Here is a 17,342-nt window from a genome sequence, read left to right on the forward strand (position 1 = left end):
AAGATACATGCATCTCTATTCTCTGCAATATCTGAAAGTTCTCGGTGGAGTTCTTGGTGGATGGGTGGAGTTCTTGGTGGATGACTGGATGTAACCATCCATCTGCTAAAAATTTCCGTGATTAGGTTTAACACAAAAAATCGATTTGAATGCAGGGGCCATATCATTCAATCCACACTTCTGATTTTCGGGTTTTTACTAAACACGCTTAAGTTATAACTTTATACCCAACATAATATGATATTCAAATATGATATCATATATAATTATATAACATTGAATGTAATTTTCTTTAAACCAAATGCCAAAGGGGCTGTTGGGTATGATCCCAATTGCCACCCCTAGTATCAATATTAATTGAAAAAAATTGTGTTAGTTCACATCTCATCCATTCTGTAACGATAGACAACTACTGTGTAAAGTTTACATCATATACAAGACAAATTGTTTACTTACATATCATCCATTCTCTATTGATGGACAACTTTCTGTAGTTCACATTTCATAACTCCCAATAAAAGTTTAACACCAAGACCGCCTACCAACACACCCTAACCCCTAAGTTAATATTTTTACGACAATCTGTAGGGCAGATGTGAAAAGATCCTGCACATTTAACGAAGTGTGGGCAATTAACTAGCAGCTTATGATGGATCCCGGCTCAGACATCTTGTCCAATAACATGTCGCTGCCTCAATACTGCATCAGCTCCTTCACCATTATGTAAAGATCCACCGTCCTCCATATTAGGATCAGGCTTTGCTAAATCAACCGCTGCCACAATTTGCCTCACATCTTTTTCTTCTCGAAAGTTGTGCAGCCTACGACCGATTAAATAAATATCATCACGTATTGAGTTGTGGAGGTTGGTGAAACAAACATGGAACCTCTTGGCACAAAAGCACACCAAACCCAAGACTAAGCATCCCAACCAGGCAAATCTGTATACAGCCGAATTAACTACTACTGGATACCCAAAAATTGGAAACACTCCTCTGGCTAACACATAGGGAACACATAGCGCAGTCAGCAGCTTCATTATGACAGGGATCACAATCTCCCGTAGAACCCAGAATCCCTGCAGCCTGGAAAACCCATTTTCTCTTACCCTCTCAAATTTTACTCTCCAGCTCTCATCTGCCAGGGGTATCATATGGTCCAGCATTACCTGTTTAAACATAAAAAAAACAGAAGCTAGTGATACGCTCAACGACTTCAATATTATGAACCATAACCTCAAGATTTATCTTTATTCAAGGCCCAGGCCTCAAGAACATTGGATCAAAACAAGAACATAACTAGCATATTCAAATAACAGACACCTTCTTAGAATTATAGAACAATCTCAGAATCAATGAATGGATTCATATTTCTATAATTCACTGATTGATTTTACATAGATATTCCAATGTAAAGTTGAAAAGGATTCATTGATTTTACATAGATATTCTTTTGTTCTAATTTTTGTCAAGGATTTTACATAGATATTCAAATCATTCAAACTTACAAATCAAACTTAGTAAACAATTTTAGAATTTTAAGATAAAAACACCTCAGCGTGAAATAACATTTTGGCCAGAATTGGCAAATATGCTGAGCCACTTGGATAGAAAGAGTAAGGTAGTTAAACTCACTCATAATTACAAGTTCTGTAATGAATTCTATAAATTAAACAATAAAGAAAAGCTAGGACACACTGGTATTACTGTCTTCAAAAATGGCAAGCATAAACATTCAAGACATGGGACACAAGGTATTGGCGTATTAGCAAATGGCAAAGCAAAAACATTATTAGAGTTATAAATTTACTAAGAACATCAAAAAACATGCCATATTAAAAAAGTATGCAAGTTGAACAATCTGGTTGCACATCATAAAGTGTGGGCGCTTTATATGAAACAACAAAAACATGCAACACAAAGTCACTAACCAGTCTGGTCCAGATCTTGAGAAAGATGAGACCCAAAGCCCAATCCTGATACAAAAGAAATATAGGGCTCTCATCCACAGGTACCCGCATTGGCGCAATAACCAGAAGCTCAAAGAGCAATCCAATCAAAACTGGAATGACAAAAACCTGGGAAGTAAAGGTGTATTAGAAACGAAATGAGATAAATAACCAAGAAAAACATACAACTTCTAAATGAATATATCTTACCCAAATTGACAACAAAGCAGAGCTCTTCAGAAGAATACCACACCACTTCCATATATAGTTTAACAGATCTGCAGTTCTCCTAGTTATGATGTACTCATTGGTATACCTTGCTCCAGCTACGGCAGTACAAATGACATAGCTACCGATGACAAATGAATACAAATCTAAAAGATTGACAATAGAAAGAAAAGAATACCAAAACATCAGCATTTTCAACCCCAAAACACAATACATAAACAGTAAAGCCCGTTCGTGTAAATCTCTCACCATTAGACTTGATTCCATGGGTTACCGGCAAAGTGGGGATAGCATTAAAGAGTACTCGTCCAAGCGAAACGGGTATGACCACCAAAGCAGAGTTGAATACAAGAAGAGTCATCCAGGCCATCAACAAAAGAAGCACAATGCGAAGCACAAAGCTGTACCTTCAACCAAAAAAAATCATAATACAAATATTATACGGGGAACAATGCTGAAATGTTCGAATCGACGTTCCATCTTTGATGAAGAAAATAACACGCATATGCTGCTACATAGATGAAATATCATGCAGTTTCCTCACATAAAGTACCAGAACTAAATTAGCTTTTAAGAAAAAAATTAGGCAGTTCAGATCACAATGAAATAAACTAAACACAATGTAAAACTACCTATTTTAAATTATTAATATAGCAGCATCTAGATATTTGCTATCTCAATTTCTCATTATTTAACCCAATAAAAACAACATTGCGAAAGCTAAGGAGATGTTATTTTTTCTTTTATCTAAGAGAAATATGACTTGGTCAATAGTAAGCTTGGTTTTATGGATGAAGTCTGGTATAGTGTAGTAATTGATTTTCTAGCTCAATAACTAGGTGATTTTAAGCAAAAGTTTCTACAATTTATAAATAAAACAGAAGTAGTCATACATACACACAGCAACATTAGTAAATTAGTAGTTTCTGATTTTTTGTGTCCGTCGAGTAAAAAGTAGTTCTAGCAAAATTTTATAGCATATATCAATTCCCTGTGCTTGCCATAAGATGTTTCTCCCCTCCTGTAAACATTGTGTAGGATCATGATATAACATACAAGAAACAAACAGGAAGGACCAGTCATCGATTTCTATGATAATAACACAAATGTGTACCCCCAACAGACAGCAACCTATGTTTACCCAGCCAGCCAGACTCAGCTAGTGTCCAATATAAATTCGTTTGCACGTTCCGGACTTTACAGAATTATCAAATTTTGCATATTTTTGGTCAAAAATGAAGCCTAAAGGTGTCCATTTATATCCATGTCCAACTGTCGTGTGTCTAACACGGGTACAAAGACAAAATTGAAAAGAGTAATAGAGGCAGCAACTCAGATTGTATCCCACAAACCACATCACTCACTTCATATAATTTGTGGCAAAAAAGATACAATGAATCATAGGTTTCTTTATAATTGAATAAGAAAATTTAAATGGATGCACTTTTATCATTGCACCTACAAATTTTTTGATGCAATGTTGGATCATAAATGCAATTGCAAAAAGCTATTAAGATACTAATGCGTGTGTATGTGAGGTGGAGAGAGAGAGAGAGAGAGCGAGCGAGAGAGAAAGAGAGAGAGAGAGAGAGAGAGAGAGAGAGAGAGAGAGAGAGAGAGAGAGAGATTAATTGCATATATTAATAGAACAACGTCGCAGTAAAACTTACTCTGCATCAGATTCCTCATCGTTATCGTACTCATCTGCAATATTAGCACTAGCTTCTGAATTCCTATTGCTGTTAAGAGCATGTGGATCAAGGCCTTCTAAGGCAGGTTGTCCACCTAGCTGTGGTTGCTGTCCACCCTGCCTTAAAGGTTGAGCGTTTCTATTTTCCTGGACACTATTAACCTCAGGTGCAGGTAATAAAAAGTCTGTCAGACTAAGCACGCAGCCTACAGAGGTGAACCAATATCTAAGAAGTGACTTTATTGTTGTTCGGAGCTTGAAATGTTTGATAGCGAATGGAATGCAGATTTGAAACAGAAGCAGAACAGCAGGAACTTCGGTAAATGGGTCATACACACTGCAAAAGGAAGGAACAAGTTTATAAAAATTCAACAAGACAATACAAAAAAGACAAATTCAATACAATAGGAATGCAGGGCAAGCTTACGACATATCAAGAGGAAAGATGGAAGGAGCAACTTGCATCGCAAGTTTGGCAGGTAAATAAACAAGCATCACAATGAGACTACCATAAACCGCAACAGATAAAAGCAATCTACGAGCATGCTTGTGAACAGGGTCATCAATCAGATCGCGAAATGGATTATAATTAGGATCAGCTGGATCTCGAAGGAAGTAAAGAACGCCGTTTCGCAATACCTATACATACCATTGCATGTGTTAGATAGTCATTACCAAAAGAATAGAACACGGATATTAACAGCTGACTAAATATTATACCCCTCGAAGAAGGCTGACAAAGAGGCTTATTTGTAGCATATAGACAATCCCTACAATCCAATGAATGACTGAGCTGGCCAAAGGAGAAACTGAAAAGAAATCTACTCTCTCTGCAATCGACTTCCCACACATCCTTACAGTACAAACATCCAGCCACCAACCACACATAATAGGAAAAACACCAAGTTCAATTACAAGGAGAAATGCAACTTTAATCATAGTAAGCAAATGTCTCATTGCTGCCAAGAACTGCCTGAACAACGATGGAACTGTCTCGACAATTGTTGAAATACCATAGAACCGGCCCACAGCCAAAGGCTCTCCTTTGACATACCGTATTAATGCAATCAACCCGAGATAGAAAAAGACTAATGAGAAGATAAACATATAGCCAACTGCAAGGGTTGTAAACCGTGAAGTGCCATGAGTTTCCCCTTTCAAGAGATCAGTAGAAAGCGCTGCGGTACCATTGTTCGACAGGTCAGCTAGAACACTTGCATTTGATCGCATTTTTTCTGCAACTTGGTTCACCAGAGTTTCATGGTTATTGGATGTCATATTTATGCCTGCAAGTAATACCTTCAACATAGTGGCATTGGCCAGAGAAACAGTAGATTCTGTAAATGAAACAACAGCTGCCAGCACCAGATTGGTAGCGGAGGACAAGAGCCAAAACAAGTAGTAGGCAATAACCCTTCCCAAAGTAAAGGGCACAAGTATGACAACACCAATAAATATCATATTGCTAGCAAGAACCTGAAGGGAAAAGATAATAAAAAATTATACAACTAATCTTCAATTGATTAATTCCAGTATTAGTAAGTGAAGAAAAACTATCCACATTCTAAGAATCTTTCTATAAACACTTGATTCTATCACCTAGAAAGCGTAGTAGCCTAGTAGGTCACCTCAAATATATGGTACAGAATAAAGAGTATAGTTCAGTCGATGTTTAACAAAATTAATTCAATGAAAATTTCAGAAACCAGGTAGCAATATTGTCATGGATGGCGTGTAAGATTTAATTAGTATAACTTTAAAATATAATGAAGTTGTAAATTAAACGAGAAAATTTATCTGGCACCCACTTAGTTATTCTTGAATATATCGACTGTCATTAGTCAATGTCAATCTAGAATACAAATTTACCAACATCTGGGATCCAAATATCCGCTAAGATCGAAGTAAATATATAAAACAATTTAGCAACCAAGAGTTCAAGACACAAGAATTCAAACAAAGCATGACACAAAATAAAGCTAAGAGCAAAAAACTCACTGTAAATGCATTTTCTACCAAATGAAAGACGGGCCCTTGCATGCCGATTAACTCGTCAAAAGGCACATCTTCTGCACCATCAGCATCATCCATACCATCAAAAATCTGATCCATATGAGCCTCAAGGCGGCCTGCCTGCATCTCCCACTGAGCCGCAACATTTTCAGCATTCCGTCTAATCAACTGACCAGCACCAGCAACACCTCGTGCTCCACCAGCATCTATTCCATTAACATCATCAACTCTATTGGCTTGTCTAGGGTGTCCTCTAGCAACACCGGCACCATTTCTATCTCCAACATCTCTGTCACCATCCTGCACTCCAATTTCTCGTAAATGTCTAAAGTAATCCCTCAGAGAAGTGGCCCCAAGAAAAATAAACACTATACTAGCAGAGAGTAAGAACCCATGTAGACAATCAGTAAGAACAGCTGTGGTAGAGATATGGCCTACAAAGAGTTTATGTGCCTCAGCGAAACTCCTAACAAATGCCAATCGCCAGATCCAAAACGTCATAAATGGTATAATCAGAAGCCACACGGAAAGTACAAAGCTAAGCCGCACAAAGAATTGCAGAACATGCAATGCTTTCATAGCTATTCCCATCAAAAACTCGTGAACAGGAAGCCTCATCGGAGCATTTGTGGCATAAACTGGGGAAAATGAAAAAGGATGTTTGCAGACCTGTAATGCATATAGACCGCACCAAGAAGATGACAATTAGAAACATGTTTCTGAACAGAGATGTCAACAGCTAACAGAAACTAAAATAGCGCAGCCATAAAAGTGATCTTTGATTATGTGATTTCTGATCCCGCTTTTCAGATATCAATTATGTGATCAGGCCTCAAGGCCTCAATAGAAAAGATGATTCAGTCAGATATATGCTGCACATACCGGAAAAAAACGTGGCATTAACTTTGATGGATGAGTGAGCCAATGTCAGAAGTCAGAAACAGAGGACAGAAGTTATTCAGAATCATGAGAGACGGAGGGAAAGGGAGAGGGGGAGAGAGGAGGGGGGGGAAGGGGGAAGGGAAGGGAGAGAGAGACCTAACACTTTCAATTCAGTGCATAGAGTACGGAATTTAAATTTTAAAAACACTGCATCAACTAAGCACCAAGTTAGTTTAGAATGTAGCTTTTGTCAGTTGAGCAAATGCAATCCAGACTCAGCTAGAAGAGTCTTAACATAAATAATCTGACTCAAGAATTGTTTATTTAAAAAAATTAACCGCTATATAACCCGAGTCTGTAACACCTGCAGTAACCCAATTAAACAAGAATCCGAAAGAGAAATTGTAAACTTGCTACTCTACATGGCTTGTTTATAAGTGTACTTCAAGGCTAGCTAATATACGGTATAGAGAGTTAGCATACAAGACTATAGGCTACTATGTGATTATGCAAGATTGACCGCCTTTCAGTAGTGTCTATTACCTTGCTAACACATTGCACGAGGTGGCTAACTCGCGGATTAGCTTTCATATATTAATCCAAATATGAAGTGTAGAAGTGGTCTTTTTTTCAATGAGTCCATGCGAGCGTGGAGTCTATACCCATGTTATAGGGTCAAGTTCTGCCACATATGCTCACGGTTAGATAATGAGTTAGGGTAATATAGTTCTTGGGTATGTGTATATATACATAATAATGATTGAGTTTTAGAGTCTTTTTGGAATTTAAATAACTGTGCTTCTTACTAGCATCTACCTAAATAGTATTACTTTTCTAAAAGGCCAAGATATCATCTCTTGAGGGAATAACTGGAAAGAGTGCTTAACACCTTTCTTATTAAACAATGTATATACAATCAAAACTAATCACCTTTATAGACTATCAATGTCTCTAATTTGATCCAGAAAATAGTCAACTAATGTTTAGAAGCAAACATTTTCATAGATCTCCCTTTCAAAACATCAGCTTGACAGCCTTTAACCCACAAAATAACTGTTGTTCATGCATACTGCCTTCTAAGCAAAAGAGAAGGTAAAAGCTATCTTTAAGTTTAATATCAATTTGTATTTTATATCATCACTAAAAAGTTAAGACACATATTTATAGATGTGTGCACCAAACCATAATCATATAAAAATCACATTAGTGTAATATGTGAACTACAACAGCAGTATTTAACCTTTACACTCCCGAGGCTGTTTAACAAAAGAAATGCTGAAAATTCAAGTGCCTCTATGGACCATTTGGAAACCTGGATTTCATTTGAAACTCTGGATTTGGCCAAATAACATGTTTGGATAACTAAAAGTATTGCGATTTAGATTTCATTTGAAATCCAACACATTCAACTATTGGTGCAAATATGAAAATTTGAAATGACAACTCAAATCATGTCATTTTAAATGAAATGTATGTTTCCAAACACATTCCTACATAATTGTAGTGGAATTGTACATATTTAATGCTAAATAAAAAGTTGCTTTGCCTAATTAAATTTCTGCCTTAACCTTCTTAACTTAATTTGGGTACTTCACATAGTCTCAGGGAAGGTGGATGAGCCTTTGCCACTAGGCTTTCCCTTAATCTTTTAATTAAAAAAAATAAAAAATTAAATCATTATAAAGTGCATACAAAAATAGATCATACAAAATAAGGTGGACAAAATTTATTCCTCTCATACAAAACCGTGTAGTGCCTAATAAACTAAGCCCCAATTTAAACAATATATTCCCCTAATATAGAAATGCTTACAAACCCCTTAAATGAAGACCACGAGATCCTCTCACTCATAACTACAAGATTTTATATGGATTCTAGTTTTCGTAATTAGACTATGTCAACGGGCTATTTGAACGAGTTAGCTAAAAATTCATCATCATTAGTTGTCCTTATTAAATACCATAGCACATAAATCTGTACATAAAACAAGAATAACTACAATATTAGTATAATTATTTAATGAATAAATAAATAGGATTGTGCACTTAAAAAGTGTTTCTAATTGTGATTAAACTATCATACTATCACATTTACTCACTTAGTATTGAACTAACTTTCTAACAAAATTTTGTACAAAAAAATAAATTTGAATTTTAAATATGGAATACAAGGCAAAATCTCGACCGAAAACTTTATTTAATTAAAAAACAAGTGAAACAACATGTTCAACATCATTTCTTATGTTGTTTTTCGTAAAATATCTTACGAAAAATGGGTTTATCAAAGTCATAATTACAAAGTTAAAAAATATAAAGTAGGTTGCCCAAGTCTGCAAGGTCTTAACTTGTTATTAGTTGATGGTGATCCATTTACTACTACTTTTTATTGGACGCTAAGTTTCAGTATTTTTCGCATAAATATAACATCTCACATGTAAAAGGATTAGACAATGACATGCCTTGTAAAACAAAACAAATATACACATACGATACAAATTGTTCATTTTTCAAACAAACTAACCGTCTCAGATTCAGCCTATCCTCTCTCCGAGACAGCACGAGCACTCCACCAACAATATGAAGAGGAATTGAGAAATTAGACCACTATTCCTTTATCCATCCCAAAAAATCATACAAATCACTAAATACTCACACCCAATCAAATTAAATCTCTATCAATTGTTCCAGTTTTTTAAGAGAGAGACTCAAATATATAAAGCTCAAAAATATGATACTAGTTATTTTGGAAGAAGTGATGACGTTTAAAATTGAAAAAGAAGTTTGTTTATATATCAAGATAGAAACTAGAAACAAAGTTAATTAACTAAGAGCCCAGGCCAACTAAGTAATTATTGCCAACGCCGCTTCATCACCTTCTCCATCTTCCATTACAATCTGTCAAACAACTATCTCAAAATATAATCACCATCTTCAATCACCGGTCATCTCTATCTACCTCCACCACCATCTCTGATCTACCTTCGTCCACCACCATTTCCAGACCACTAACATGCGTGATTCCCATCATCAATTTCATAAATTCCGACAGCATCATCTTTCTTTCTCCACTATCTTCAGTTATCTTCACTCAGTAAATTTGATTATATTTAAAAGTCACCAGAATTAACCTTCGATCACTATTTATATTACGTAAATCACTAACTTGTATGAAACAAATCACTGATTTATATTACAAAAATCACCAACTTGTATTTTTGAAGTCATTAAAATTGCATATGAGACATTACATACTATAATATCTTTTCAAGGGTGATTGACATGATAGTGTGAATGTAATTTATTCTGTTGTGGATTATAGCAGATATGAGAGATGATGAGAACGTCAGAATAAAAGGGGGTTTCTAGTTTCTGTTCTAATTTTAGTTTCTATTTGACCAAAAACCTATATATATATATATACAATAGGATTTAAATGAGAGTAAATATGGTGAAGGTAATAGATTAAGGGTGAAAGGGAGATGGAAGAACGGATACGATACAGAACGGGAAATAATAATTAGTATATATTATACATTTTTAATTATGTATGTTCCACGTAGGCAATGATATGTCATTCATATACGGTTTCCATCAAAAAATCTGATCATTTAATATAGTGATACCAAGGGGCACTTCAACAAGTCAAATGAGATCCCACGGACTTTACTTATTTCGTGACTTTAATGACCTACGTGATAGGTTACTAATTTTGAACGGCTAGTCATGAGATGATAACTAACCATTTCAAAGAAATTACAAGAATTATAATTTTGTCATAACAGTTCCTTAAAGATTACTTTGGTTTAGTTGTAGGTGGATCGACTACAAAAAACCTACTTGCCCTATGGTGAATCAAACATAGAGGAATCACTACACTGCGATTTAGAAGAGAAGAATTTGCATAGATCACACCCATAACAAAAAGGAACAACTCTCAAGTCAATAAATAATCAAAGACTACTAATAATGGAAGTTTAGATCTTAGGACCCCATTAATACTTGACCAAGTAGACAACCTGAACAACCAAGAGAATTCAAGTTTGACTTTAAAAATATACTACTGATTATCCAATTAAGTCTTACTCAGTTCAGAGCTTAGCTTGTAACTTAACATGGTATCATAACTAAGTTAATAAAGTTTTTAATATTCTTGAGTTTAAGCCCTCCTGCCCCAAATATTCTCCAATTTTTAACTTAAATTCCAAGGTCAACAGACGTGATCCAGTTGACCACTTTATAGAGAATGTTTATGCAAAGAAAATAAACCCAGAAAAGTAAATGAATATATCAATTATACATCTTAACATACATAAGTAATTTTAAATTGATATAAAAAGTAATTGACATCGAAATATAAAAGATTTACCTAACCCATTATCTTGATTTCATATTTAATATGAGTTAATTTTATTTACTATGTTTTGAAAATAGTTACCAAAGTTGAGAGAATTGTTGTTTCACATCAAATCCGGTGCTTGGAAAGAAAAAATAAACCACTGACTATCTTTTTGAAACAACCAATATTTAATTTAGTAAATCCCGGTGCTCAAATACGCTAATCATAGATTGGCTTCTGGAAATGTTGAAATGCAATTTTTAACTACCATAGTCTATCTTACAATTTAAAACAAAATATTAAGCAATCATCTAAATTTTTTGAACAAAATCTTAAATTTGAGCTTTCATTCATTTTCTCATGGAACCTCACATTCCTCTAACCCCAACTCACCTCCCATTCCATTAATCCACTTATGGAATTTTGGTTCAAACTTATTAGAGCTTATGGAATATAAATATTTAATTAAATTTACCACACTTGTCACGTGTCACTCCATAATTAGCGCACATAGAGGCACCCGCATGTAAAACAAAACAAATCTGGGTCATCTCATTATAAAATTACGTGGTATACCAGTATGTCATACTTCTAAAATTTTCTAGTTCTCAATCCATTTCACTTTCTCTGAATCATATCATCAGTTTCCAATACGATACGAAGCTAGTTTTACATAATCTCATACTTTAATTACGTATCAATCTTCTAATCCACCAATTTTCATGTCATAAAATTAATTAGGTTTTAATTAACTCGTTAACACCACATCCTTACAAGCTTCCAAGTCTTATTAAATTTTTTCAAACCATAATACTGTCTCTGCATTCCATTCCTTTACTATGCTTAATATTATTCCTACATCCTTACAAACTTCCAAAGCATCAATCGAAAGTTCAAATAAAAGAAAACCAAATGAGCATATACAACACATTACACACACGCGCATATACTGATATAATCACATTTCACAACTACGATTAAGAAATGCAATATAATTATGAATCCTGAGCTAAATTAATACGAGAACTCAAACACTCGAGATTCCGATAAATAAACATAAAAAAATGAGCTGAATTCGGTTACCTCGCAAGTACGAGCATGACTATGATTAAGCCACTGAAGAAGACAATCCTGATGAACAAATTTGATACTTCCACTACAAGCGCAAGGATATCGAAGAGGATTATCAGCGTCGCCTCCGTTTCGACAGATTCTACAGACATCTTCGTCTTCATCATCATCATACTTGCTCGAAATATTCCTGTTATTGATATTACTCTCGTTTTGTGATGAAGATGTTGCCGTCGCTGGTTCGATTTCCATCGGAGAAGCTAGGGTTCCGGTGAGATTATAGGTTTTTAGGGTTTGGGGAAAAGGGATTCAAGTTGTGTGTGTAATTTGTTCGGTTAAGTTTAGTAGGGCGGTGACAATTTGTGGGGATTAGTCAAATGCAAATGGTTTGAATGCGCGTTTATATATCGGGGTACTTTGGTTTGAATTTATAAAAAATAGCGGTGAGCATGAGGTGGAATTAGAGCTATGAAACCCATATTCGACCCAAAATGATTTTATATACCCATACGTGAAACCCATATCCAATTCGAATCGTGTCGTGTAATTTTCGTGTATATTAAATAAAAAATTAATATAATATATATATAATATAAAAAAAAATCTATTTTAATGTATAATTTAATGAAATATGGAGAGTGTATATATAAATATATACTACCTCCGTGCCATGTGATTATATATATTCACTATTTACACGTATTTCGAGTTTTCTATCAAGTATAATTTTATAATGTTTTTTTAAATTTTTTTTTGAATAAAAGTTTTAACTTTTATTCAGAAAAAAATATTGTAAAGTTATGTTTTAAATGAGCATTGAAAAGTGTGTCAAAAAGTAATGTATAGAATTCAATGGGATTGATGAAGTATATTTTAACATAGTATACTTTGAAAACTTGTAAATATTTATATTATATACATAAATATATGCCTGTATTATATATATTAATTTATAAATATATTTATCTCGTGTACTTTCGTGTACCTAAATTGAAACTCATATCCGACACTAAATCTATCGTATAATTTCGTGTTCGTGTACATTCGTGTTCCGTGTACCAAAAATTAAAACTCATATCCGTATTTTTCGTGTCGTTTCGTGTCGTGCACCAAATTATCCGCTCTAGGTGGAATGGGCGGCTTTTGGAGCTCGCAGCCATCAAAATCAAATTTATCGTTTTTACATTTTATTTAACTATTAACGTAATTATTACCGTTACTTATATAATCAAACCATCCAAATTATAACAGTTCAGGTTGGACGGTTTCCGTTTAAATCGAAGAAAAATATGTGCATATATATATATATATACTAGGTAAAAAATTTAATAAGTTAATAAATTATCAATCAAATAAGTTCATTATATAATAATTTGGATCTTTTAATTTTACTATTTAACATCAAGTGCACTTAACATAATATGGATTGAACTACTTATAAATATCAATAATTCATGTAATATATGTATCCTCAAAATATATAATTAAATATTTTAATACATTTGGGTGGTTTGGATATAACGAGCTGTATAAAAGACAAATTCGAACCAAACCATTAATTTTCGGGTTTCAGAATAACAAAATCATATCTGATCCAAATCGTTACAAAACCATAAAATTTCGGTTTGGGCGGTTTGAAACTATTGGTTTGGACGGTTATGGAAATTTTTGCTCACCCTAATAAAAAATATCGCTTCTTCCAGATTTTTTATTCAATTTTATCATTTTTTAAATATTTTCAAAAAATATCATTTGCAATCAAAATTAACTAAATGTGATTCTTTTTTCCAACTTTCCGGATTATAATTAAATTTTTTATTTTGTTGTATTTGATGCTTTTAGGTTGTATTTGATTTTATCAATACAACTTATTAAGCATCGTATTCTGCGATCAAAAAGTATTTTAATTTTGATTGAAATTCATTTTAGTTGTTGATAGAGAATAAAATAATTCCTGATTATATAATTAATATGGAATTAATTATGCCCGGTTTGGGTTATAAATAAAGCCCAATTAGAAAGGCCAAAAACACTGAATATAAATTAATTTCGAAATTAGTAAATATGGGAAAAATCAGTTGACAAGTAGAGTTCAAATAAGGGTGTAATTTCTTGGATATTGGCTTTCAAGAAACCTCACAGAATAAGGCATCAAGTCTTCTAACACTAATCCAATTCAAGGGCATCCCATGCCTAAATAAGGGGCCTCACCCCACAAATCAGAACTACGTTTTTGACTTGATCATTTGCACACATCAAGGTACGTAGGTATCCTGTGAAGGCATATTAAGTCACGAACCACGAGAGCAGTCAAATAGAGCCTTGAAGTTCTCGAACCCTAGTAATAAATACAACTTTAAATACATCCTAACTTTTTATCCATAATATTTGACGTCGTTTGTGGGAAAAGCAATAACAACCATGATGAACACACAGAGCAGAAACAACGTCCCTGAAGGAACACCAGCTGGGACAATCCAAACAATTTCATCCGCCATTGAGATTCCCCCTCACTCAACTTACTCCCAAGGGACAACGGATCCTTTGAATCCCCATCTAAATCACAGCCACCCCAAGCTTTACGGCCGAACCCTCAAAACTCGAATCTGAATGCTCATTTGGGACAACTAAGGAAGATGCTCAAGATGCTCATCATAGGAGGATGAGAAGGGATAAAGAGCCCATTGAAGGTAGGCACGTTGGGCCCGTGGGGGAAGGTAACCCGGATTTCAGGAAGTTCAGGGAGTAGCATCCCAGACTTTCGAGGAAAGGTTACGTGCCCATGAGGCAGAAATCCTAAGGCTAAGGAGGGACATGGAGAGGACTCAGGCTAGGCAGCCAACAAGGGCCATCCGAGCTAGAAGAACTACCCTGGTCATCGATTTAGAAGAAGCTCCTAGGAGAAAATCAATGGATGCCCCTAGGGGAAACCCGTTTGAGTTGTTTCCCCTCGGAGACCCAGACGATCCAACCCCGCCTTTCAAGGAAGAAATCATGAACACCAATATCACGAAGAAGTTCAAGATTCCGACTATAAAGGCCTATGATGGAACATGGGATCCCGCTAATCACGTCAAGACATTCTCTAATGTATTGTTGCTGCAGCCCGTGAATGATGCGATCAAATGTCGGGCTTTCCCTCAAACCTTATGAGGCATGGCTCAAAGGTGGTACATCCGTTTGCCACCAAACTCAATTGGGTCCTTTAGAGAGTTAAGTCAAGCTTTCATCAAACAATTCATCAGCGGAAAGGTGCATGAAAAAAGCTTTGCATCTCGCATGAGTATTGTTCAGGGAGCAAAGGAATCTCTTAGGGACTATTTGAATCGATTCACAAAGGAGGCTTTGAAAGTCCCAGATCTTGATGACAAGGTAGCTATAGTAGCGTTGCAACAAGGAACCAAGGATGAGTTCTTTAAGATGTCTCTAGCCAAGCGGCCACTAGAAAATATGATGCAGCTCCAAAGTAGAGCAGGAAAATATATTCAAGTCGAGGAAAACATGAAAAAGACAGTGGTAAACAATGAGCCCGCTGGTGGAAAGAAGAGGAAAATAGATCAAGAGTATGATGTGAAGGACAAGTATCTGCGGGTTAACAAAGAAGTTGGCTCAACCCCAAAGAAGGGAGGGCCTGGACAAAAGTTTACCAAGTATGTTAGGTTGAATGCTCATAGGAGCCAGATATTGATGGAAATCGAGAAAGATAAGGATGTTTTTTGACCTAAACCCCTGAAGGTCGATACTGCCAAGATAGATAAAAGAAAATATTGTAGATTCCACAAAGATGCTGGTCATGACACCGATGAGTGCCGATAACTGAAAGATGAAATTGAATTCCTTATCCAAAAAAGGAGATTGAGTAAGTATACTGGAAATGCGGAAAAAGGATAAATAAACAATAATGGGGCATGAACCAAGATAAGCCACACATATGTTGAATTTTATGATAGTTAAGGCTGGATCAACATATAGTGCAATCATGGGGAGGACAGGTATACATGCCTTCAAGGCAGTCCCCTCATCCTACCATTTTGTAATCAAGTTTCCAACTAGAGACGGGATAGGAGAAGAAATAAGAGACCAGAAGATGGCCAGAAGCTGTTATGTAGCCTCGTTGAGGGCAGGTGGATTTGGGGGGCAGGTCTTGCCCATCGAAGATCTGGATATCCGTGAGAATGAAGAGAAGCGAGGGAAACCGACTGAAGATTTGATCCCGATCCCTTTGGCTCCCGAGGATCCGAGAAAGTAACTTTTGTTGGAGCATCGTTGGAGGAACCCCTTAGAGGAAAATTAATAAGGTTCTTGCTAGAAAATAATGATGTGTTTTCATGGCCGGTAGCAGATATGCCCGGTATAGACCTAGAGTTGATCACCCACAAGTTGAACGTGGATCTGAATCAAAAGACCGTAAAGCAAAAGAAAAGGAGTTTCACCTAGAGTTTCACCCACAAGTTGAAAATAATGATGTCATAAGGATGACATCCCCAAGATATCATTTATCACTGACTTTGGTGTTTTTTGTTACCTCGTTATGGCATTTGGTCTCAAGAATACAGGGGCCACGCACCAAAGATCGGTAAACAAGATTTTTAAAGACTTTATTGGGAAGACCATGGAGGTTTATATAGATGATATTTTAGTCAAGAGTCTCGAGAAGACATACCATGTAACCCACCTAAGGGAAGTTTTTCAGGTCTTAAGATATCACAAAATGATGTTGAATCCTGTCAAGTGTGCTTTCAGAGTAGGTTCTGGAAATTTTTTAGGATTAATGATTTCTAAAAGGGGAATTGAGGCCAATCTAGACAAAATAAAGGCCACCTTAGACATGGAACCTCCAAGTTCCGTAAAAGATGTTCAGAAACTTACCGGAAGGGTTGCAGCTTTAGGATGTTTCATCTCTAAGTCTGGGGACAAGTGTTTTCCATTCTTCAAAGCTTTAAAGAAAGTAAAAGACTTTGCATGGACTGATAAAATTCAGATGACGTTCAAAGAGTTGAATAAATATATGGTTCAAGCCCCTCTGTTGGCCAAGCCAGTCTTGGATGGGACTCTGTCCTTATACTTGGCTGTTTCTGAAAATGCCCTGAGCACCGTATTGGTGAATGAGGAGCTTAAATTTTAGAAACCCATTTATTATGTCAGTAAGATCCCGCATAGGGCTGACTTGAATTA

The 17,342-nt window shown here is 35.5% G+C and overlaps 1 protein-coding gene across 3 annotated transcripts; it reads right to left on the reverse strand.

Annotated features, from left to right (window-relative positions):
* Positions 1 to 286: 286 nt before the first annotated feature.
* On the reverse strand, positions 287 to 12,551 carry LOC141707771 (putative E3 ubiquitin ligase SUD1). 3 transcript variants are annotated; one of them, XM_074511121.1, is made up of 9 exons: positions 12,180 to 12,551; positions 5,865 to 6,548; positions 4,587 to 5,342; positions 4,294 to 4,505; positions 3,847 to 4,203; positions 2,426 to 2,577; positions 2,159 to 2,322; positions 1,931 to 2,077; positions 287 to 1,168 (listed from the first exon to the last, which is right to left on the reverse strand). In XM_074511121.1, the coding sequence occupies exons 1-9, from the start codon at positions 12,417 to 12,419 to the stop codon at positions 662 to 664; spliced, it is 3,219 nt and encodes a 1,072-aa protein (XP_074367222.1). In that variant the 5' UTR covers positions 12,420 to 12,551; the 3' UTR covers positions 287 to 661. The 3 variants fall into 3 exon arrangements, with proteins under 3 accessions (XP_074367222.1, XP_074367221.1, XP_074367223.1); XM_074511120.1 differs by having other exon boundaries at positions 2,426 to 2,583; positions 12,180 to 12,550; XM_074511122.1 differs by lacking the exon at positions 12,180 to 12,551 and adding an exon at positions 9,282 to 9,432 and having other exon boundaries at positions 2,426 to 2,583.
* Positions 12,552 to 17,342: the final 4,791 nt, after the last annotated feature.

The sequence above is a fragment of the Apium graveolens genome, chromosome 2, assembly GCF_009905375.1.
Source record: "Apium graveolens cultivar Ventura chromosome 2, ASM990537v1, whole genome shotgun sequence".
In the NCBI taxonomy this organism is placed as follows: Eukaryota; Viridiplantae; Streptophyta; class Magnoliopsida; order Apiales; family Apiaceae; genus Apium; species Apium graveolens.